Genomic DNA, 23,898 nt, shown 5'->3' with positions numbered 1-23,898 from the left:
ACCAAGGCAAGAAAATTGTACTATTTAACTCTTAACTTGGGTCCCCTGCTGTTGGAGTTGACAGGGCTCAGGGAAGCAATCTGATTACTTGTCAAAATTAATTATCAAAATGCCTAACATTTGTTGAACATTTACTAGGTGCCAAGCACAGTGCTAAGCACTTTATAAGGATGAAAACTCACAGCACCTAGATGAAGTATGACCTATTATTATCCCATTTTACAGACAAGGAAACGGAATCTTGGAGAGGTCATATAACTTGTTCAAGGTGACACAGTGAATTAGCTGGCCCAGGCAAGCTGACCCCAGAGTTCACCAGCTTTCCGTCATCCTGCTCCTCAGGGCAGGAACTGGTCTCAATGACACATTTTATGCTTTGGTTTTGGAGGTTTCTGTATTACTCTGCTGTTGCTGTTAGGTGCCGTCATCTGCATATCGAGGGTTGTTAATGAGTCTTCCTCCAGCTCTGATGCCACATTCTTCTCCATATGGTCCAGCTTCTCGGATTATTTGCTCAGCATACAGATTGAATAAATATGGTGAAAGGATACAACACTGACATACACCTTTCTTGATTTCAAACCATGAGGTATCTCCTTGCTTTGTTCGTACAACTGCCTCTTGGTCTATGTGCAGACTCAGCATGAATACAATTCACCTTGAACTTGTGTATGAGTAATTGATGGTCTGTTACACAGTCTGTCCCCGGTCTTGCTCTGACTGATGATATTGAGCTTCTCAGTCATATCTTTCCACAGATGTAGTCAATTTGATTCCTGTGTGTTCCATCCAGCGAGGTGCACATGTATAGTCACCATTTAGTTGTTGAAAAAGGTATTTGCAATGAAGATGTCATCGGTCTTGCGAAATTCTGTCATGCGTTCTCTGTCATTTTTTCTATCACCAAGGCCATATTTTCCAACTACTGATCCTTCTTCTTAGTTTCCAACTTTTGCATTCCAATCACCAGTAATTACCAATGCATCTTGATTGCATGTTTGATTAATTTCAGACTGCAAAATTTGGTAAAATCTGAAGTTTCTTCATCTTTGGCATTAGTGATTGGTGCGTAAATTTGAATAATAGTTCGTATTAACCGGTCTTCCTTGTAGATGTTTGGATATTCTATCACTGTCAGCATTGTATTTCAGGATAGATCTTGAAATGTTCTTTTCCTCTGCTGGCGATCCAAAATCACGTTATATAGTATTTTGAAATGAAAGGCTTGGTGTTCATCTGTCTTCTTCTTGTTTTTTAAACTGGGGGTCACATTCACATGTGGCAAATTTCTGAAATGAGAAGAACACACTCCTTGGGTGAAGACACAGCACTCATGGGTCACTAGAGTTGGATAGAGCCTGGCTGTGGGCTCCTTCCTAATACAAAGGTCAGGGCCAGGACCCCGGGGAGTGTGGTCCTGAAAAATCAGGATGCTCCACCTCCTTACCCCAGCCCCCAGTATTTCTATCCAGAAGAATTCAGCTTAAAATCAGCATCAAGGGTGGCCTGGAAGATGCAGTGAAGTCACAGGAAGGCCGCTGTAGACCTGGCTTGGTGTGGTGGGGAGAGGGGTACAGCCAACTCCCTGCGGATCCTATGATTGGGAGCCTTCGCTTTTTTTTTTTCCTATTGCAGTTGATTGAATAATAGTTTTAGGAGGCACGTACATCTCTGAAGACCCAGAGAAAAGGGAGTAGAGAAGTGCTAGAATGGAGATCACCTGATCCAACCCCTATATTTTACAAATGGGGAGACCAGGGCCTAGAAAGTCATGGGATTTTTCCAGGGTCTCAAGAGGGCTACCCACTCTGCTGGCCTCCTGGCTGTGAGAGGAAGGAGAAGGGAAGCTTTAGGTGTGGGAAGCTCTGGACTTATCCAAAAGGGGCTTCTTGACCCTTAAATAGAGGAGGACTTGGGGCCTGGCTTTTATCACTTTGGGCTCTGTGGAACCATGGTGGGCTCTTGAGAAAACTTGGGCATTTAAGATTGTTGTAGGGGTTAGCAACCCCACCCTGAGTACCCTAGTCTGAGCAGGTGGCTTTTTGAGTAACTCATGGGTTTTGTCACAACCTGAGTTGGTATCTGAGAATCACTGCCGGGGTTTTTCTTACTTTGGGTTTCTCCACACTTGAGGGTGAGAATGGTGGTTGTAGGCAGTCCTCCATCCCTTAGACGGTTCTGCAGAGAATAGACGGGGGGCTGATGGGAAGGTGTGCAGAGCCCCAAACTTAAATTCAAACCAGTCCGGAAGGGAGTGATTATCCCATCAAAATGGCCTCCTTTTGCATCTTTCTGGGTCCAGGAGTCCTTAGGATTCCACTCAGAATGGCTGAATGAAAGAGGATTTGATGAAGGAATGATTACAGAGGTGTGGATGGGAGAAAGGTACCCACACAGGAGAGCAGGAAGCCCTCCCCCATCTTGTGTCCCAGGACAAGGGGAGAACATGGTCCCCAGAGCCAGGGAAGGCTGGAGCCACGGAGGACTTGGGGCTGCCCAGCTCAAGCTGCAGCCTCAGAGGGCATAGCCCTGCACCAGCACAGTGCCCAAGCAGGAAGAAAACAGACAAACAAAACAAAAACCAAACCTGTTGTTGTGGAGTTGACTCCAACTCATGCAACCCTTGTGACAGAGTAGAACTGCCCCATACGGTTTTCTTGACTATAATCTTTATGGAAGCAGATTGGCAGGGCTTTCTTTATGGAAGCAGATTGGCAGGGCTTTCTTCTGTGGCACTGCTGGGTGGATTTGAACCACCAACCTTTAGGTTAGCAGTTTAGTGCGAACCATTTGCGCAACCCACAGACCTAAAGCAAGAAGGATGGGGTGCAAATACTGCCCTTCTCTTTCTTCTCACCCTCCCCTCTCCTGCCAGTGCCTCCTACTGGTCAAACTTAACCAGAAGCAAGGTCAAGTGAAGTAGGCCATAGAGGTTAGCCCCCAGGCCTTAGGAAAGGTGGACAACAACCATGACACCTTTCAGGCGTCTTCTTCAAAGTCAGAGAGACCTGGGTTCAAGTCCTGCCTCTGCCATTTAGGGAGTTGTGTAAACCTCCTAAGACTCATTTTCCTCACCTGTAAAACGGAGATAATAATAATTACCTCAAGAGTGGTAGTGAGATTAAAGGTAGGAATGTTTGCCTGCCTGACTGTCTGTAGGTATGATGTCTTGAAGTCATCAGCCGATGACAGGCACTGCTGGGTCTGTCTGACAGATGAGGAAGTCGAGTTGCAGGGAGAGGGAGTAGCCTCCTCAGGGTTGTATGTGAGTGCCCGGGGCAGAGCTGGGAATGAGATGCGGCCTGGTGACTCCCAAGGCCCAGGCTTTGTCTCTTGGACGCTCATCCCATAATTGCTTTCAGTCTCTCGGAAACCACTGGCTCAGATACCCACTGCGTGCTCCAAGTTGGGCTGATGAAAATGTGCCAGAGTCATTAAGTTATCAGTGGGGAAGGCAGCCTCTTCTCCCCGGCAGGAAGGATTCTGCTGTCTGCTGCAGCCTGCTTTGTTCACACAAACTGCCCCCATTCTTTCCCTCACCCCTCCTCCTCTGCCTCAGGACAAGAAGGAGTGAGTAGGTAGGGCGGAGGTGGGGGAATGCTGTAGATATTCTGGGATGACGCTGAAGGACGTAGAACTTCACACAAGAGGTCCTGCATAGAGAATCCAGCTCTGGGTTGGGAAGGGGGCAAAACTATTTCTGCAGCTGGGCAGATGGATCTGCCCCTGGGGGAAGGAGAGAGAGGAAGCAAGCTGGACCTTCCTCACTGTCACAGCTGGTCCTCTCCAAGTGCACCGTGCCAGGAACACAAAGCCCAGGTGCACGCTTGCCAAGGTGCAAAGAGGAGCCGAGGCTGCGCACAGGCAGGGCTGGCTGGTCCCAGGAGCGATGGCTTCAAAGGCGTGTGCCTGGGGGAAGGAGCTTGGAGGGAGAGATGGGGGCACAGCCCTCTCTGAATGCTTTAGCATCTTGGGGCTCTGTCTGATGCCGTACCAAAGATAATTCCAGAGTGAGATTACTGACATGACAAAAGGCTAGCAGATGGTTCTAAGACTTTATTTTAAGAATGTTTCTTCCCCCACCCCCTTTTCCTTGCTACTCCACCACCCGAGAATTCAGAAGAAAAAGAACTCGATTTTCCCTTTTTGGGGTGTAGTTTTTGCTGCCCACTTGATTGCAGCGAGGGTAATAATAGCTGACAGTTACCGAGACTTATTATGTGCAGGGCACTGTTTCAAATGCGTCCTCTCAGGTAACCCTCACAACTGTGAGGTGGGTGTGCTGTCGTTAGTTGCCAGGCTCTGGCTCATGGTGACCTTATGTATAACAGAACGAAACGTTGCCTGGTCCTGTGCCATCTTCACGATCATTGGTATGTTTGAATCTATTGTTTTGGCTGTTGTGTCAATCCATCTCATGGAGGGCTTCCCTCATTCTCTCTGATCCTCTGCTTTACCAAACATGCTGTCCTATTCTAGCAATTGGTCTTTCCTGATGATTTGTCCAAATAAGTGAGCTGAAGTCTTGCTATCTTCGCTTCTAAGGAGCATTCTCGTATTTCTTCTAAGGCTGATTTATTCATTCTTCTGGCAGTCCAAGGTATATTCAATATTCTTCCCCAGCACCACAGCTCAAATGCATCGATTCTACTTCTGTTTTCCTTTTTTGTTGTCCAGTTTTCACATGCGTACTGCTATCATTATCATCCCTCTTCTCCAGAGAGGAAGCCGAGGCACTGAGAGGTTGAGCATCTCATGCAAAGGTTTAGCAAGTCAGCAGCAGAGCCGGGATTTGAACCAAGGCAGTTAAGACCCAGCCTACTCACCCACTGTACATACTGAGGACCAGGCAGGACCAGAGTAGTTGATGGCGCTGGGATCATGACTACTGAATAGCTTACTGCCCTGGCCAGACTTCCAAGGCTATCACAGAGGGAAATTTTACTGCTGATTCAGGGCTGGTTGGTCCTGGGTTCACCATGGCAGCTCTCACACTATTACGCCAGCTGTTTGGAGTAACCTAGTCTAAGATCTCCACCTTAGCCCCAATAAGTCAGCTACATAATTTGCAAAATGAAAATGTGGGCCCCTTGTTTACAAAATTATTAAGAATTTCAAGACAGTGACACCAGAGCATTAACCAAGCATGGGTCCTTCAGAACACAGGGCTCTGTGTGACTGCACAGGTCACACAGCCATGAAACCAGCCCCATACATTTCATAAGTGTTTGGAGTGGCAGGAAGATATGATTAAATACAGAAGATGCTGGATTTTCCTTCTCTTCCAAGCAAGACAGAGCAGAATTTCCAAGGTATTTCTTTCCATCTAAACGTAGCAATCAGATCCTAATGCAATTCAAGCAAAATAAATCTTGAGAGTCTCAGCCATATCTTTTGTTCCTATGATGAAGTCATTCGAAGGACTGGGACTTGGGGTCAGAAGCTTCATTTTGGGGTCAGGCATCTTGCTCCATTAATTTCAATCATGCCTTTCAAACTCCTCTCTCCTGCCTCTTTCCCTTCAGCCTATGAACCCACTGAAGTATCTCCCCTATTAACCAACAAGCCCCACACCAGCCTCCCCTGACTCCACAGTTCCTCAGCCCACCAGCCTCACTCTTCCCTCCCTGCATAGCCAGGCTGGAAGGAATTGTCTGTCTTCCCCGTCACCACATCCTCACTGCCAGGAGCATCTCAACCCTCTGCAGCTTAGTCTTGTCCTCCTTGATATCACTGATTCTCTTCTTAGGGTTACCTCCTAATTGCCAAATCCGGTGGTCTCTTCTCGGTCTCCACCCTTCTAGACCTTTCTTAGGCATCTGACATCATTCAGGCTCTGAGTCTGTGCCTGAGTCTCCTAGTCCATAAAACCCGGTGAGATTGCTATTAATAAATTTACCTGAAGCACTTAGAACAGGTCATGCACGTGTAAACACTCAATAGCTGTTAGCAGTAGCTATGACTGGCCTTGTCATCATTACTGCCATTATCATCATTTCTGCCATCTTGAAACCCTACTCCTTTGGCTTTAGTGGTTCATCCCTGACCAGGTCTTTCTCGGGGGGGCGGGGGGGAATCAGTTTTTCTTTTTCCATCAGTCCCTTAACACACTGGTGTTTTCTGAGTTCTGTCCTATGTCCATGCTTCTCTTCTCTGTCTTCACAATCTTTCTTGCCACTTGTCTCCATACCTATGGCTTCCACTGTCACTGTTCCAACTCCAAAATCCATATCTCTTTCCCTGGCTCCAGGTATATAAAGCCAATCCAGGACTGAACTCATCCTCTACCTTCCTTAAATCTGGTTTTCCTCCTACATACTTCTACCCAGTTGCCCATGTTAGAATCCTGAACGTCTTCATTCCTTCCTTTAGCTGATATAGATGGTCCACCACAAGTGAGGCCCCATGCTGGTCACTGGGGATGCAACAGTGTACAAACCCACAGGGCCTGCGCACTTGCTGCCAGTGGGAGAGACACATATTGATCCATGATAAGTCCTGGGAAGGTCATAAATTGAGAGATCTAGTTTTGATTAGTGCAGATGGTTAAGGTGCTTGGCTGCTAACTAAAAGATTAGTGGTTCAAGTCCACCCAGAGGTGCCTTGGAAAGAAAGGTCTGGTGATCTACTTCCAAAAACAATCAACCATTGAAAACTCCATAGAGCACAGTTCCACTCTGACATGCCTGGGACGACAGAAGTTGGAGTTGACTCGATGGCAGCTGGTATTTTGATTAGAGACTTCTTTGACGGAGGACATTTGTTTGAACTCAGATCTGAAGGATGATTGAGTGTTAATCGGGCAAGTTGAGGAGGATGGGGTGGGGGGGGTAGAATTCCAGGCAGAGGAAAGAACTTATGCGAAGACTCTGGTGGAAGGAAAAATGTTTAAGAAATTAAAGGAAGGCCAGTGACTGTTTACAATGGCAAAAAGTTGGAAGCAACCAAGGTGCCCATCAATGGATGAATGGATAAATAAATTATGGTATATTCACTCAATGGAATATTACGCATCATTAAAGAACAATGATGAATTTGTGAAACATTTCATAACGTGGAGGAATCTGGAAGGCATTATGCTGAGTGAAATTAGTCAGCTGTAAAAGGACAAATATTGTATATATTGTGTAAGACCACTATTATAAGAACTTGAGAAATTGTTTAATCAGAGGAGAGAATATTCTTTGATGGTTACGAGAGGGAGGAGGGAGGGAAGGAGGGAGAGAGGTTTTCACTTGTTAAATAGTAGATAAGAACTATTTTAGGTGACGGGAAAGACAACACACAATACAGGAGAGGTCAGCACAACTGTACTAAACCAAAAGCAAAGAAGTTTCTTGAATAAATTGAACACTTTGAAGGCCAGCATAGCAGGGGCGGGGGTTTGGGGACCATGGTTTCAAAAGACATCTAAGTCAATTGGCATAATAAAATCTATTAAGAAAACATTCTGCATCCCACTTTGGAGAGTGGTGTCTGGGGTCTTAAACACTAGCAAGCAGCCATCTAAGATGCATCAATTGGTCTCAACCCACCTGGAGCAAAGCAGAATGAAGAACACCAAGGACACAAAGTAATTATGAGCCCAAGAGACAGAAAGGGCCACATAAACCAGAGACTACATCAGCCTGAGACCAGAAGAATTAGATGGTACCCGGCTATGACTGATGACTGCCCTGACAGGGAGCACAACAGAGAACCCCCGAGGGAGCAGGAGAGCAGTGGGATGCAGACCCCAAATTCTCGTAAAAAGACCAGACCTAATGGTCTGACTGAGACTAGAAGGACCTCCGAGGTCATGGTCCCCAGACCCTCTGTTAGCCCAAGACTCTTCAGACAGGGATTGGACTAGACAATGATACTGGTGAAGAATGAGCTTCTTGGATCAAGTAGACATATAAGACTATTTTGGCATCTCCTGTCTGAAGGGGGATGAGAGGGTAGAGAGTGTCAGAAGCTGGCTGAATGGACACGAAAAGAAATAGAGGAGGGAAGGAGTGTGCTGTCTCATTAGGGGGAGAGCAATTAGGAGTATACAGCAAGGTGTTTATAAATTTTTTATATGAGAGTCCACTTGATTTGTAAACTTTCACTTAAAGCACAATAAAAATTCAAAACATAACAAAACAAAACTCTGTTCAGCAGAGTTCTACTCTGACACACATGGGGTCGCCATAAATTGAGGTAGTCATGGGTTGGAGTCAACTCGACAGCAAATGGTGTTGTAGGTTAAACAAGTATCCCAAATGACAATTCTTTTTTCCATTTACTCTCACACACTTTCCCAGTGTAAATAAATTAGTTTCAAAAAAAAAAAGACCAACGGGCCGGAGGGCTGAGAATGAGGCAGAACATGGTGTCCGATGGGACTGAAGAGGTAGGCAGGGGCTATATCGTGCAATGCCAGGGAGCCCATGTTAGTCTTTCTAGGCTCCTCCTTGCTGCTTACACCCTGTCCCTCCCCACCAGAGTTTCTCTGTTTAGTCCCTGTCCCACCCCGTTCTTCCTCTCCATCCTTAAGTCCTCATTGTTTCACATGCAGAAAATTAAAATAGCATCTAACCACCTTCAAATCCATCTTTTGCACCACCATCTTAAGTGGTATTTCTAAAATGTAAATCCAGTTAAGTTGGCCCTCTGGATAAAATGGAAACCCTGGTGGCGTAGTGGTTAAGCGCTACGGCTGCTAACCAAAGGGTTGGCAGTTCAAATCTGCCAGGCGCTCCTTGGAAACTCTATGATGCAGTTCTACTCTGTCCTATAGGGTCACTATGAGTCAGAATTGACTCAACGGCACTGGGTTTTTTTGGGTTCTGAGTAAAATCCCTCCTTGGCTTCCCATTGCCAGGATAAAGTCCTGCCCTGCTTTCTCTCTTGTTCATCCCCCTGTCTTCCTGCCCTAACACTCCTTCACATTGGCTTTATCGAATGTCCCCTGTTCCTCAGATATGCCAGGCTAAATGTGCTTTTTGGGTCTTTTTTTGGCCAGTTGTTGTTGAGTCAGCTTGGACTCATGGCAATCCTGTGTGTCAGAGTAGAACCATACTCCATGCGGTTTTCAATGACTGGTTTTTCAGAAGTAGATCACCAGGCCTTTCTTCCCAGACACCTTTGGGTGGACTCAAACTTCCAGTCTTTCATTTGGTAGCTGGAAGCATTAACTGCACCACCCAGAGACTCCTATGGGTCTTTAATATGCCTGGAATGCCCTTCCCTCCTTTGCTTGGCGAATCCCTGCTCATCTCACAAGTGTAGCTCCAGTGTTTCTCCCTTGGGAAGAGATCCCCATCACACTCAAGCCAGCATGCTGGCCACCTCCTTTGTGCCCCTCTTTGCCTGGCTCATGCTCACGCTGGTGCCTGTATCCCACCTTCCCCTTGCTTGTTTATATGTACATCTCCTCTGCTAGACTGTGAACTCCCGGGGGCAGAGGGCTGGGGCTCACTTATCTTGGCTTTTCTGGTGCTCCAGGGTTAGGCACATATTCGGTGTTTCATAAATGTTATCTTGAGTTGAAGACCTGATGATGAAGGAATAGCATAGTACAAGCAAACAGTGAAACTCCACCCAGAGAGGTCTTCGTAAAGGGATCATGGTAAAGGAGTCTGGTTTCCAGGAGCTCCATGTGCTGTCTGCTTCTGTTTTTTCTAATAACCGAACCCAGGCCTCAGGGCTGCCTCTCATTGCTCCTGCCTGTCATTCCATCCATCCAGGAGGGCAGATGGACACAGGGTGGGTAGAGCGAAACCTAAATATATTCACTTTCCTAGCATAACTAAAACCAAATCCGTGGCTGTTGAGTTGATTCTGACTCATGGCAACCCTACAAACCAAACCAAAAACCAAACCCGTTGCCGTGGAGTTGATTCCAACTCATAACAACCCTATAGGACAGAGTGAAACTGCCTTATATAGTTTCCAAGGCAGAATCTTTATGGAAGCAGATTGCCACATCTTTGTCTGGCAGAGCAACTGGTGAGTTGGAATCCTGACCTTTTGGTTAGCAGCCCAGCGCTTTGTTACTGCGCCACCAGAGCTCCTTCTCCTAGTACACCCAAACCAAACCCACTGCCATCAAGTTCATTCTGACTCATAGCGACCGCATAGGGGTTCCAAGGCTGTAAATCTTTATGGAAGCAGACTGCCACATCTTTCTTTCGTGGAGCCATTGGTAGTTTCGAACTGCCAACTGTTCGGTTACCCGCTAAATGCATTAACTACTGCACCGCTAGGGTTCCTTCCTCCTGGCATACCATAAACCTGTTGCTGTGGAGTCGATTCTAACTCATGGTGACCCTATAGCACAGAGTAGAACTGCCTCGTAGGGTTTGCAAGGAGCGCCTGGTGGATTTGAACCGAAGGTCCGCAATCAAGCTTTTAACTACTGTACCTCCAGGGCTCCTTCTCTTAGCATAGCAGTTCTCAAAATTTAGTGAGCATCGGAATCACCTGGAAGGCTTGTTAAAACACGGACTGCTGGCCTCCCCTTGCTCCCCAGAGATTTCTGAGTCAGTAGGCCTGGATGGAGCTAAAGAATTTGCATCTCTAACAAGTTCCCAGATGATGTTGATGGTGTGCGTCTGGGGCCTACTCTTTGGCAATCTCTGTTCTAGCAAAAGGATTTGATTTAAAAATTACTCTCTGTGAGTGTTGGGGAAGCATATAGGGGAAGCTTTTTACTTTGGTTTTGTAGATTTTAAGAACTATTAATATTAGATTAATGTGGATGAATGGATCATATTCTATAAGATTACCTCCTCCACAGGGGCCTAACTATGGAAAAATAGTGCCTAGGGCAATTAGTCTTAAATTGCCGAATGATCTCTCACAGCTGGTGATAGAAACTGTGATGCCAATAGAAACTACTAATTGGCATACTGCCCGCACACACTGTACACCCAGGGCATGGCGCCCTACCCACACCCTGCCCCCTCCCCCCACATTAGGCCTCTGCTCCTCCCCATCTCCTGGTTTTCCCATAAAGTGTTTCTGTGTTCATTCATCAGCCATTCAGCAAATGTCTTGAGTGTGTAATGTGTACACGGCAACATATACGCTAGAGTTGTTGTTGATATCAAGACGAAACAGACATCCTTAAGAGAGATCCTCCCATGCGGTCATAACTATAACTCAAGGAGTCCAAAGAGGAAATGGATAATCTGATGGGTAGTGAATTCCGCATCAGTGGAGTTCTCCCATACAGGCTTCTAGAGTATTAACAAACCAGTTGCCACTGAGTCACTTCCAACTTATGGTAACCCCATGTGTGTCAGAGTAGAAATGTGCTTCATAGGGTTTTCAATGGCTGATTTTTTGGAAATAGATTGCCAGGCCTTTCTTCCAAGGATCCCCTACATGCACTCAAGCCTTTCAATTAGTAGCCGAGGGTGTTAACCATTTGTACCACCCAGAGATTCCCTCTAGAGTATTTAGTAGAAATAAAATAATTTGTTAGGTGGTTAGACCAAATGACCATGTGATTAAGGAAGAGTGACATTTGACATAACAAAAAAGCACAAATGAAATGCTGTAGAGATGATGGGGGGAGATCTGCTGAGGCAGCTGAAGCCTCCTCTCTTAGGTACTGATATTATTATCATTATTTTGAATATTCCTCACCAACAGAATGCTTGGTGACTAAATGGATTTATATCCAATGACCCCATAATTTGCTGTTTATTGACCTCAGATAATTTAAAAGGTTAAATAGAAAAAGCCACAAGAAGTCCCAGAGTGCACCTCAGGGACCTCTTTAGGTCTCACTTCCTGAGTCAAACAGAATTGTGATATATAGCACCATTTTGTTTTTCTGCAATATTTACAACAAAGAGTGACAGGGAAAATATAAGTAGCCAATTTCAGGGCTTGAGTTTATAGTTGCTGGGTCATCAACTTGAATTTCAGACTCATCTTACCTTATTAAGGAAGTCCAATTGATTGCCAGGTTTCATAGTATAAGGCAAGGGTCAAAGTCTCTCTTTCAGGAAGGTCCAGCACTTATGATGTGGCAGACCAAGCTAAGCCCCACCCCCATCATTACTATTTATTGAGCACCTATTACGCACGGTGCAAATGGTTTGCACTTGACTACTAACCTAAAGGTTAGCGGTTTCAACCCACCCAGCAATGCCACAGAAGAAAGGCCTGGCGATCTGCTTCTGTAAAGATTATAGCCAAGGAAACCCTGTGGAGCAGTACTACTCTACAACACATGGGACTGCCATGAATCTGAATTGACTCGATGGCAATGGTTTTGGTTTTCTGATTTTATTATGTGCTGGGCACTGAATGAAGTGTTTTACAAATATTATTTATAGTCCTTTAAACCATGCTTCAAGGTAAGTGATATTATCCTCATTTTCTGATAAGAAAAAAGGCATAGAGAAATTAAGGGTCTTATTCATCTTGACACAGCAAAACTCTTGGATTCATTTTTGGAAGTCAGCATAACCATAAAGCCAAACCCTGATAAAAATCGTCCAAAAATTCTAGCTCTATCTCAACTGTGAGTATACATGTAAAATGCATTATGAGCAAATAGAATGCAGTAGTGTATCAAATGCATCATACACTTTGACCAAGTGGAACATATTCTAGGAATACACAGATGGCTCAATAATAGGAAATAGTAGGTACGTAACATACTTCACCATATCAACAAACTAAAGGAGAGTCATATATTGACAGATGCTGAAAGGGCAGTTGATAAGATTCTCCTATAATAAAAAAATCTAAAACAGGCATAGGAAGATTTACTCAAATCTGATAAAGACTAAAAATTAATCACATACATTATAGTAAATAGTGAAACACTAAATCCAACTTCATAGAAATAGGAAATGTTTATTTTTGCCATTTTAAAATATTGTTTTGGGAATTCTTAAAGTAAATTAAGAAGATAATCTAGTCGGTATAAATATGGGAAAGAAGAGATGACATTATCTCTTATACCAATGACTGTATATCTAAAAAACCCAAGAGAACCTCATAAGAAATGCTACTAGAAGTAATAAGGGAGTTGGGTAAGATGACTGGCCAATGGCTCTTCTTCATACCATCAGAGTCACCTAGCCAGTGAACACTGGCACCTGCAACTGGGATTTGAACCAGCCCTGATGCAGAAGTCTGTTTCTACCTCGTGAAGCTTTCATAGCCCAATCACATCAGCGCAAATAAAAGGGACAGTCTCTTAGTGCTTGTAACCTCAGGTGCTTCAGCAGGTGGGGTTTGCTCTACTGGGGAAAGGGGAGACGAGTTTAGGGGATTGGCGTGGAATTTTGACTGTGAAGAGCCTCAAGGCTTCTGCTACCAGCAATACCATCCTCCTAGGGGCTGAGATATTGGGCTGTGTGTGGGTTGATTTTGGGAGTGGTGGCCTGGGCTTACCCAATTAGCCAGACTTCTGCTTCCCAGGCACTGACCAGCCAACCAACTGAACTGTCTCCATTTCTTCTTCTTGGCTCTAAGAAGGCGTAGTTATGTTGTTTTGTTGCCTCCATCTCAAGCTGTCCATTTGAGGGGTAGTGCTTGTGAGGACCCGTTTTTGGCGATTTTGGGTATCAGGGTACATGTTTCTGGATTGTTACATCCACCAGGGATGCCTTGGCTTTGTGATAACCAAAAATATTATCTGCGTAAACATTTCTATGTAATACAGAGTCAGCCACAGAGTGGTGGAAGGAGCAATGTATGGGAACCTAGGAGACCTGGTTTTTCATGGCACTGCCACTGACTAGCTGTGTGTTCCAGGCAAATCCCTTAGCCTTGCTGGGCCTCATTTACTTCATCTGCCATGGGGTTTTGTTGGGTTGGGTAGACTCCCAGTGCTCTTTGACTTCAAAATTATAATAGCTTTGTTCCTGGCGCTGTTCTAAGAGCTTTGCATAGATTAACTTGTCACAACAACCCTATGAGGTAAGTACTATTATTATTACCATTTTTTTTTATCTCTGGAGAAACTGAGGCACAGGGAGGCTGACTTGCCCAGGGTCTCACAGCTACGAAATGGTGGAGCTCTTGCCCAGCTCTCAGACTCTATGCTGTTATGTTTTTTTCTTTACCTGGGCCCATGTCGTTACAGTGGTATTGGTTCTGTGGATGTGGGCTGGGGTTGGAGATACTTGTGAAGAGTAATCTCAGCCCTGGGGTGGATGGATGGGGTCACTGCCTGGGAGAATGATAGCAGTGGCTGCAGAGGTTGCTGACATTTGCGGTTTCCCTTTCTTCTTTCCCTCTCTAGTCTGCGGCAAGCGCTACAAGAACCGGCCAGGACTCAGCTACCACTATGCTCACACTCACCTGGCCAGTGAGGAAGGGGACGAAGCCCAAGATCAGGAGACCCGGTCCCCACCTAACCACAGAAACGAGAACCACAGACGTGAGTTCCCAATTGTTAAGTCTGGTACAGTGATGGGGGTGGGGGGCGAGGGTGGATAGGGCTGGGGAGCATTTTTTTTTTTTTTTTTTGACCTCTGGCATCTTCTGGTGGCAACTGTTGATTGGACTTAATGTCCAACGGTGAGTTGACTTTTCCAACTCAGTCAGTCAGCTGTCCCTGTAACTCAGTAGAGCGGGGTCACACACTTAGTTCTGTTCCCAGAGGAAGGCAGGTGAGTGTTAAGGCAGAGGAGAAGGGTCCTTATCTGGCCATTGCCGAATTCCAGATCCACTGTTTTTTTTCCATCAGATCCAGAAGACCCATTCACAGCTGCTACACACTGCTGGGCTTGGCCTCTGGATGTGTCAATTCAGACAGACGTTCCAAATGTTTGCTTGGCCTATTGTCTGGCTTGGTTACCAGGGCCACAATTTTGGTAAAGGGCTCTTCTGCCTTAGAGATATTGTCCTGAGCCTTCCTGCTCTTTGCTTGAGCACTAGATCAGCAAATGTGATCTGGGTGGACTTGTCATTTGAGATGCTGGACACTGAAGACCGGGAATGATCCTGAAGATTTGTGTTTGCATTTCTACTCTTTCCTTCCTTACCTTCCAGTTATCAGCTAGAGTCAAAAGGGGGCTTAGTGTTGGCTACTTGACTTTCCTCTATAACATAGTCTCTGAGTCTATATAGACCTCCAAAATGGGATGGGATAATGGAATCTTGTAGGGCTTGCTTCAAGATATGGGCCATTCTAAGATCATATGGTGAAGAATATTTGTGGACACACTATGTGTTTTTTGTTTTGTTTACAAGATTTGGGAGTAGGCGCTCTTAAAGCAAACAATTCAATGTAATTAAAGGGATTAGACCTTTTTAAAAATATTCAGACTCTAGGATTTGAGTGTGATGCTGACGCATTTCAGTCAATCTACTCAGTCAACCCATGACAGTTAGCTGCCTTTACCAAATATTTATAATAATTAACACATCTGTGGCCGAGACCTTTTTTTTTGGATTGGTGTGTGTCTTTCCCTAACCCCCATCCCACAGCACTCTTATAACATGGCCTTCTTTAATTTTTACTCGCTTGCAGGGTTCAAGTCTTTAGTGTGGTAGACCCTTGTGCTCTTTACCTACTCTTGTCATTTGGACAGAGTCTCAAAAGCTGGGCAAGAGGTGTCGACAGAGCTTTGCCTGCCTCCCCTCCTTAGCTTCAACGTAGCTACAACACTGAAGTCCCTGTCTTCTCTCTCGGGAGAGGTCTCATAGGTCTAGTCACCCTCACCTTCCAGGAAGGAAAGTAGATTGACCTTTCCTGGAGCAGCTGGCATTTGCCTTTCCCTGTCTCCCCTCTTCTCCCTTCTCTGCCTGCAGAAAGTGCAGCAAGAACTGACCAAGGCATAGCTGTTGTCCCCACTACAAGGAGGCCGCGAATACTCTCCTTTGATTAGGGTTGATATGTGGAAAGTATTTAGTAGAGATTGTTGCTCTCTCTAAAGTGTGTATTACTGGTTATTCATTGCTGTCAAGTTGATTCTGACTTGCGGCGACCGGTAGAGCTGTTCCGTAGGGTTTTCTTGGCTGCGATCTTTACAGAAGCAGATCACCAGGCCCTTTTCTGTGGCACTGCCACGTGGGTTTGAACCACCAACCTTTAGGTTAGCAGCCAATAGCAAACTGCCTGTGCTTCCTAGAGACCTTAAAGTATCTATTCAAAAACCAAAAAACCAAACCCAACGCCGTCGATTATGTATTAGTTTGGCTTATTTCTCACTTCCCCCGGTACTGGCTTATCCTTTCTACATCCCTTCACCGATGTCAGCCATTTTACATGATAGGGTTTGCAATGCTTCTCTTTTGTCTGTGTCTCGTGTCCCCTAGTTTTCCTATAACCTTGTTGCAGTGAGGGTGTGTGTGTGTGTATGTTTATGGAGATGGCAACAGGAGAGGAAGGTTCCTCGTGGTATCCCAAGAACCGTTACTGCAGACCCAACGTGGAAGGAGGCAGTCTCCTCCTTAGCTATTCCTGTGGTTCCCTCTAGGTTGGCTGTTGACATCGAGGACACTGGAATGTTTTTTGTGGTCTACCAGGATCCCCTCGTATGCTCTCATAGGTTGGTGTCTTCTGCCTCCTCACCTCCTTACCTTGTTGCCAGATAGCCTTGCTTAGTAGAGAAGCTATGCTTTCACCTCCCAGGTGGGGGTGCCTCCCTAGAAAACCTCACTCTGGTGCTGTTCTCATCTCTGTGGGTTGTCAGGGAGTATGCTCACTGCAACCCGCCCCCGCCCCTTCTCACCTCCTCGCCCTGATGATGAGAAATGGGGTTCTTCAAGGAGGGTCAGCCAGCTGCCCAAGGGTTTTAAACCTGGTGGATCCAGGGGCTTCTCACATGCAAAAGGCCCCAGAGTATCTACAAACACCTTTTTAGTAACTTCTCTCCATAGCATCACCCTGAGAACTATGTGACCCCCGTTTTGCTGGTGGGGAGGGTGCAGCACAAAGCCCTTATTGTCTCCTGAAGCACTGGTCTCCCCCTTCCCAACTTCTCTGGACAAATCCGAGAGATGCTGCTCCTTCTGGATCCTCTCACCACACCACTGGTTTATTTGTTGCTGCCAGTGTGCTCCGTCCCCCTCGCATTCCCCTGGTGAGCAGCCCCCAACTCTCTTCTCCTCAGTGCTAATTGCCAGCATCATTAATACCCAGTTATTAGCTGCTCCCACTGTTTGGGGACGGGGGAGCTCCCATTCATCCTGCCCCTAAATGCCACTGAGCCTGTGTGGTGAATTGAACGTGACAGCTCTGTCGCATCCTAAGGTCTCAGCTTCAAGATCCTTCCTCGGCAGGCCTTTCTGAGGGGGGCAGGGACGCAGGAGTGCTTAATCCGCGAGGCTAATCTGCATTGCCCCCAGGAGAGGGCCCACGCTCTAGTGAAGGGGGGATGCTGACTCCCCCTCCTGCAGCAGAGTGGCAGGGTGACCTGAGCTGCTTATGAGCGAGACCTAATGCAAAACAACCCTGCAGATCTGACAGGGCCATGGGCAGCTGGGTTTGCACCACCACCAGCAGTAGAGACCTTTTGACTTTGGTTCTCCTGCTGTCCCTTGCTCTAGTCCCCTAACCTTGTCTCCAGCACAAAGCGTTGCTCATCCCTGCGCCTGCTGCTGCTGAAAGGGCACTCAGGGCAGAGCCAGCGCTGACACCCACCCCCAGCCCATGCTGCCTCTGTGCTGCCAGCTCAGCCATGGACTACGATGCTACCTGTCCTCCTTTCCCCCTCCCAGCTGACATTCTTCCACCTTGGTTTCTCTCCTAGTCTCTCATGTTCTCCTGATGATATGTTTCTCATCCCTCCCTGAGGTTTGTCCCCTTTCCTCTGTGCCCTTGCTCGCTGCTCTGCCTCAACTGTGGGCAGCCCATGGATGCTTGAAACTCAAACACTGTCCCCCCCTTTGGGAACTAGTGCTTTCTGAGTGGGGTCTCCGCCAACCCACACCGCTGCCCTTCCCCTCCCTATGTGAGGGTGGATTTTTCTCCCTCCTCCTATGTTTCCCACCACCATCGTCCAGTTTCTCCAAATGAAGTCACCGTGTGTGCGTGCCTGTGTGTGTGTGTGTGTGTGTACATGCAGATATACACACATGCACACAGAGCCCTATCAGGTCTCTGAGAGAGGGGCCGCTTAGAAGCATCCATTGTGACTCCTAAAATATACCTCGGTGCACAGCCCTGATAGTGCCAGGGTAACAGAAAGAGCGCTGGATTAGAATTCAAAACCCTTTTGACACAGGCTGACACTGTCAAAATCCTTCTTGAATTTCTTTTTACTTCCTCTGCACAATGAGAATCTATGATAAATGATGTTTTCAAGGGACTTTTTTATTGGGTGGGGCAGAGCGTGGTAGTAGGCATCTCTGAAGTCCTGGACCTGGTTGAAAAAGCTGGGTCGATAAATTCAGTCCAGTGCACTCATCTGTCCGTCTGTACACCCACCATCTATGGGTTTATATAACCATGGATTGAATACTGTCTATGTTCCGGGCCTGGGAAATACAAACATGAATAAGACTCAGTCCCTGTTCTTGAGGAGTTCAGAGTCTTGGGAGGGCAGACTGACATGTAAACAAACAACTAGAGAAGGACGCTGAGAGTGGATAACAGGGTGGTGCCTTAGTTATCTACCAAAAAAAAAACCAAGCCCAGTGCTGTCGTTATCTAGTGCAGCTATAACAGAAATACCACCAGTGGGTGGCTTTAACAAACAGAAATTCATTTTCTCACAGTTTAACCAAAACTACAAATCCAAAATCAGAGCACTGGCTCTAGGGGAAAGCTTCCTCTCTTTTGGCTCTGGAGGAAGGTCCTTATTTCTTTGCTCCCTGGTGATCTTCATGTGGCATGGCATCTCTGCGGCCTAGCTTGCTTGTTTAATCTCTTATATCTCAAAAGAAATGGACTCAAGAAATACCCTACACTAATCTGGACTCATTAACATAACAAAGACAACCAATTCCCAAATGGGATTATAGCCACAAACATAGAGATTAGGATTTATAACACATATTTTGTGGGGGCCATAATTCAATCCATAACAGGTGTGGACAGAGGTCAAAGGACAGGGCTCAAGGGCACAGTGTACTTCTACCTCTTAGGCATTGGTGCTTCAGGTGCGACGGCAGCATCACCTGGGAATTTGTTGGAAATGCAGATTCTTGGGCTCCACCCCAGGCCTCATGAATCAGAAACTTGGAGGCTTAAAAAAACCTGCTGCCATCGGACCAGCAATTTATGCTTTGAAGAGCCCTCCAGGGTATTCCGGTGCATGCTAAAACTTGACAGCCCCTGTGCTGGGGATTTTGCAAAGGCTTCACCGAGGAGGTGATATTCCAGTTAGCCTGTGAAGAAGGAGGGGGAGTTTTCCAGGAGGGAGAGGGCTTCTTGGGTAGAGGGAACTGTAGGTACAAAGGCCGGGAGGTCTGAAACAGCATGCTGCGTCAGGCAATTGGTAGTAGTTGGGCCTGATGGTAGTACTGGATTCAGGGGGGTGCAGGAGTAAGCAGGGGTTACAGCTGGAAAGGCCTCCTATGCCAGGAGGAAATGGGGAGCCACAATAGCAATTGCCAGAAAGCAAGAACAATCAATTTATAAAGAAATCTGCTTGGAGTATTATTAACTGGTAAATGGTATATACCTTTAATATTATAAATGAATATAACATGTTCTCTATCACATACTTGGAGCCCCTAAGAGGGAAGTGTTTTTTAAAACATGTGTATTTGAAATTTACTCAAGCTGATTTCTCAGGACCATGGACTTGAAGTTGGGCTGTCCAAGATCCCTAGAGGCCTCATCTTTTGTCTAAGGATGGCACACCTGGCACATAGTAGGCTTTTCAGTATCCGTTGAAAGAAGAAAAGGCCCCACCCATAGTGCATCTTGTACTCTGCAGAACTGAGAGAGGAGAACTGAGTTGATTAAGGGCCATGTCTGCGGATTAGATAATCTGAAAATTAGTCTGATAACACGCAAATTATCTAAAAGAAGCGCACGATGTTGTTGCCACACTGATGGAGAAAGATCTAACAGAAGTTAATCTTCTGACATCTCCATCCCCTATCATATGGCCCTGGGACAACAAATATGCCTGTAAAAAAGCTATGAAATAAGCTTAAAAATTTCGGATCACTCTGAAAGGTGCCTGAAAAGCCATAAAGTCCACACGGCCAACCACTTATCCCAACCTTGACACAGAAAATTCAGGCTTTGTTACAGAGACATAAAGGAAAACTCAGATACTGGGTTCTGTGTGTCTGGAAAAGCAAGCTGCTTCTGGCTTCCTGAAGAACAAATTAGAAAACTAGCAACAGGTGTTCTTTAGGTGAATTATTACTTATGTAAGCCGTTTACAAACTACAAAGCACAGAAGGACTTGAGGGATTGCTCTGGTCCTTAAAGATATAAACAACAAAACACAACAACAACAACAACAAAAAAAATAGCTGATGTTGAGTTGACTCCAACTCATGGAGACCCCATGTGTGTCAGAGTAGAACTGTGCTCCATGGGGTTTTCAGTGGCTGGTTGTGGAAGTAGATTGCCAGGTAGGCCTTTCTTCTGAGGTTCCTCTGGGTGGACTCAAACATCTAACCTTTTGGTTAGCAGTCAAGTAAGTTAACTATTTCCATCACCCAGGGATTTCCTTGAAAGGATACTTGGAGTCAGTTTTCCAGCCCCATGGATCATCCACACCCTCAAGCCAGTGGCTAAGAAAATGGCTTTGGAATTGGCCAGCCAGCGTGTGAAGGATGACCCTGCCACCCTGCCATCTGTCTCCTAGCTGTGTAAATGTGGCCATTTATACTTCTCTGCTCCTTTGTTGCCTCATCTATAAAAATTGGATAATAATCATACCGCCCTCCTGGAGTTGTTGTGAGTCTTAAACAAGATGATGTGGGTAACTGTTTGGCTCCATGCTTGCGCTAATATCCCATTTCTGTCCCATTTGGGCCAAGAGAGCATTTCTATGACCACAGATAGCTAATTGGAGTCAAGGGGCTCCATCTGTGGCAACGTGATAGGATTTTCCTATCACTGTGAAGCTAACTGCTGATGGGGTCTCTGGCACCTGAGCCTGACCTGGCCCTGGCACATTCTTTGGTAAATCTTAGATACGGGACACTGATCCTTCTATACAGGTAAACATGAGTATTTTTTTTTTTTAACTGTATATGTGCCCGGTTGTGAGGCTGAGTGTAACTGGGCCTCTGGGCCTCCAAAAAGGCATAACGTGTGCTCAGCCTTAGGAGTACTTTTGGTTTAACTAGGGAGATCAGGTGGAGGCAGGAAACCTAGGGAAGCTGCAGAGCAGAATCTATCCCTTTATTTACCATCCCATCTCCCCAGGATCATCATCTACACACTTCTAGGCTTCCTGCAAGGCTCTTTTACATCTCTCACATTTTTGGCCTAATTCCCTAAAATGTTCAGGACTGAAGAATTCCGTGTACAGCAACGATAATGCTTGCTAACTTCCTGGATTGTGTCAGACACTGTGTGAAGCATGCTGCATCTATCTCATTCACTCCTCTCAACAATCTGATAAGGTAGGTGTTGGATCCCCGAGAGGACACCAAGGTACACAGAGGCCAGGTGACAAGTCCAGAGAAGCAGAGAGTGAATGTGAATTCACAAGTCATGCATCACTTCTTGGGAAAGCTTATTTATTTAACCCTTTGATTTCTTTTCTTGCCTTATCAAAAATAAATGACAGAACACCTACTAGGTGCCAGGACTTTGCACATATTAGCTCAGGTAATGTTCACAGCAAGCCCATGAGGCATATGCTAATACCCTCATTTTACAAATGAGGATACTGAGGCTCAGAGAGGTTGAGTAGCTTGCCTCAAGTCATGCAGCAAGATGGGAAGCTGAGATATGAAGTTGGACACCAGTTATGTTAGGACACTGGAACCCCAAGTAATGATCCCAGTTCCAGGCTGGGATCTTCATCATGATCCTACTGATGCCTCTGGCTTTTCAAATGCATCCAGTTATCAAATGCATCATATTGCACAGTGGCTTTTTGAAAGAAACAACTCTATTAAGGGAGACCTTTAGTCTTCAAAGGGGATAATGGTGGTTCAGTGGTTAAATTCTCACCTTCCATGAGAGAAACCCAGGTTTGATTCCTGACCAATAACCTCATGCACAGCTACCGCCTGTCTTGTCAATGGTGGCTTGTACACTGCTGTGATGTGGAACACATTTCAGCAGAGCTTCTAGACTAAGTCAGACTAGGGAGAAAGGCCTGGTGTCCTACTTCAGAAAATCAGCCAATGGAAACTTTATGGATCACAACGGTCTAAGCCTCAATGGATCATATTGAGGGTCTCCAGCATGGGAAGTGAGAATTATACCTCTGAATCACCAGTGTCCCCCACGGGGAAGATTAGTTAATTTATATTCATATTAGCAGAAAATATGTGGGATACAATATGATATAATATGACTCATATGTTGTGTTAGAGCAGTGGGTCTCAAGCCTGAGCGCTCATCAGAATCACCTGGAAGGGTCCTTAAGACACACACTGCTAGATTTCACCCCCAGAGTTTCTGAAAGTCTGGGTGGGAGCTGGAAATTATATTTTTAACAAGTTCCCAGGTGATGCCAGTAGTGCTGGTGCTGCTGGTCCACAGACCACACTTTTTTTTTTAATTATAATTTTTGTGCTTTAAGTGAAAGTTTACAAAACAAGTCAGTCTCTCACACAAAAACTTACATACACCTTGCTACACACTCCCAGTTACTCTCCGCCTAATAAGACAGCCCACTCTTTCCCTCCACTCTCTCTTTTCGTGTCCATTTTGCCAGCTTCTAACTTCCTCCACCCTTTCATCTCTCCTCCAGGCAGGAGATGCCAACATAGTCTCAAGTGTCTACCTGATCCAAGAAGCTCACTCCTCACCAGCATCCCTCTCCAACCCATTGTCCAGTCCAATCCATGTCTGAAAAGTTGGCTTTGGGAATGGTTCCTGTCCTGGGCCAACAGAGGGTCTGGGGGCCACGACCACCGGGGTCCTTCTAGTCTCAGTCAGACCATCAAGTCTGGTTGTCTTACGAGAATTTGGGGTCTGCATCCCCCACTGCTCTCCTGCTCCCTCGGGGGTTCTCTGTTGTGTTCCCTGTAAGGGCAGTCATTGGTTGTAGCCAGGTACCATCTAGTTCTTCTGGTCTCAGACTGATGTAGCCTCTGGTTCATGTGGCCCTTTCTGTCTCTTGGGCTCATAATTACCTTGTGTCCTTGGTGTTCTTCATTCTCCTTTGCTCCAGGTGGGTTGAGACCAATTGATGCATCTTAGATGGCTGCTTGCTAATGTTTAAGACCCCAGACACCACTCTTCAAAGTGGGATGCAGAATGTTTTCTTAATAGATTTTATTAGGCCGATTGACTTACATGTCCCCTGAAACCATGTAGAGACCACACTTTTTGAGCACCACTGCCTTGGAGAAATCCAGCTTTAGAAGACCCATATTCTATCTATTCCTTTTAATTATTTTTTCTCTTGGATGCACTGTGTCAGGTAATTGGCCAGAAATCAGGTTGCACTGTTAACCTAAAGGCGTAGGGTTGGTTTTCTTTCTTTTCTAAAGGCTCTGAACTACCTAGGACAATGTCTCTGTGGCTCCCAGCACCTCTTCCTGGCTTGCCTCTTGGGGGTGTCCCTCCATCTGAGACTTCATCCTGGGCCGTGCTGCCCCTCAGCTCTGTGGTGTCTTGGTTCTTCCCTGATTCCCAGGTGTGATGCCCGAGGCTCATCCTTTTCCCTTTCCTGAATTCTGCTTTTCAGTCTGAAAGATACAGACAATATTGGTCCATTTGTGGACTGGTTGGGTTGTGCAGGTGGGGTGAGGAGGGCTGGGAGAGGGACAAGGCAGGGCAAAACAAGAAGGGGCTTGCTGAGTTCTAATCATTACAGCAATATCCAGACAAATGGATGAAGCTCTTCCAACTGCAAT

The 23,898-nt window shown here is 46.0% G+C and overlaps 1 protein-coding gene across 1 annotated transcript in view; it reads left to right on the top strand.

The window, feature by feature from the left end:
- Nucleotides 1-23,898, top strand: part of DPF3 (double PHD fingers 3) — a 294,608-nt gene that overhangs the window by 210,387 nt on the left and 60,323 nt on the right. Inside the window, exon 7 of the mRNA XM_049897757.1 lies at nt 14,240-14,377. Within this exon, the coding sequence (XP_049753714.1) occupies nt 14,240-14,377 (138 nt within the window). The remainder of the gene's footprint in view (nt 1-14,239; nt 14,378-23,898) is intronic.

The sequence above is a fragment of the Elephas maximus genome, chromosome 10 (assembly GCF_024166365.1).
Source record: "Elephas maximus indicus isolate mEleMax1 chromosome 10, mEleMax1 primary haplotype, whole genome shotgun sequence".
NCBI lineage: Eukaryota > Metazoa > Chordata > Mammalia > Proboscidea > Elephantidae > Elephas > Elephas maximus.
Note: the sequence above shows the minus strand (reverse complement) of the source record. Positions and strands in the feature narration are given on the sequence as shown.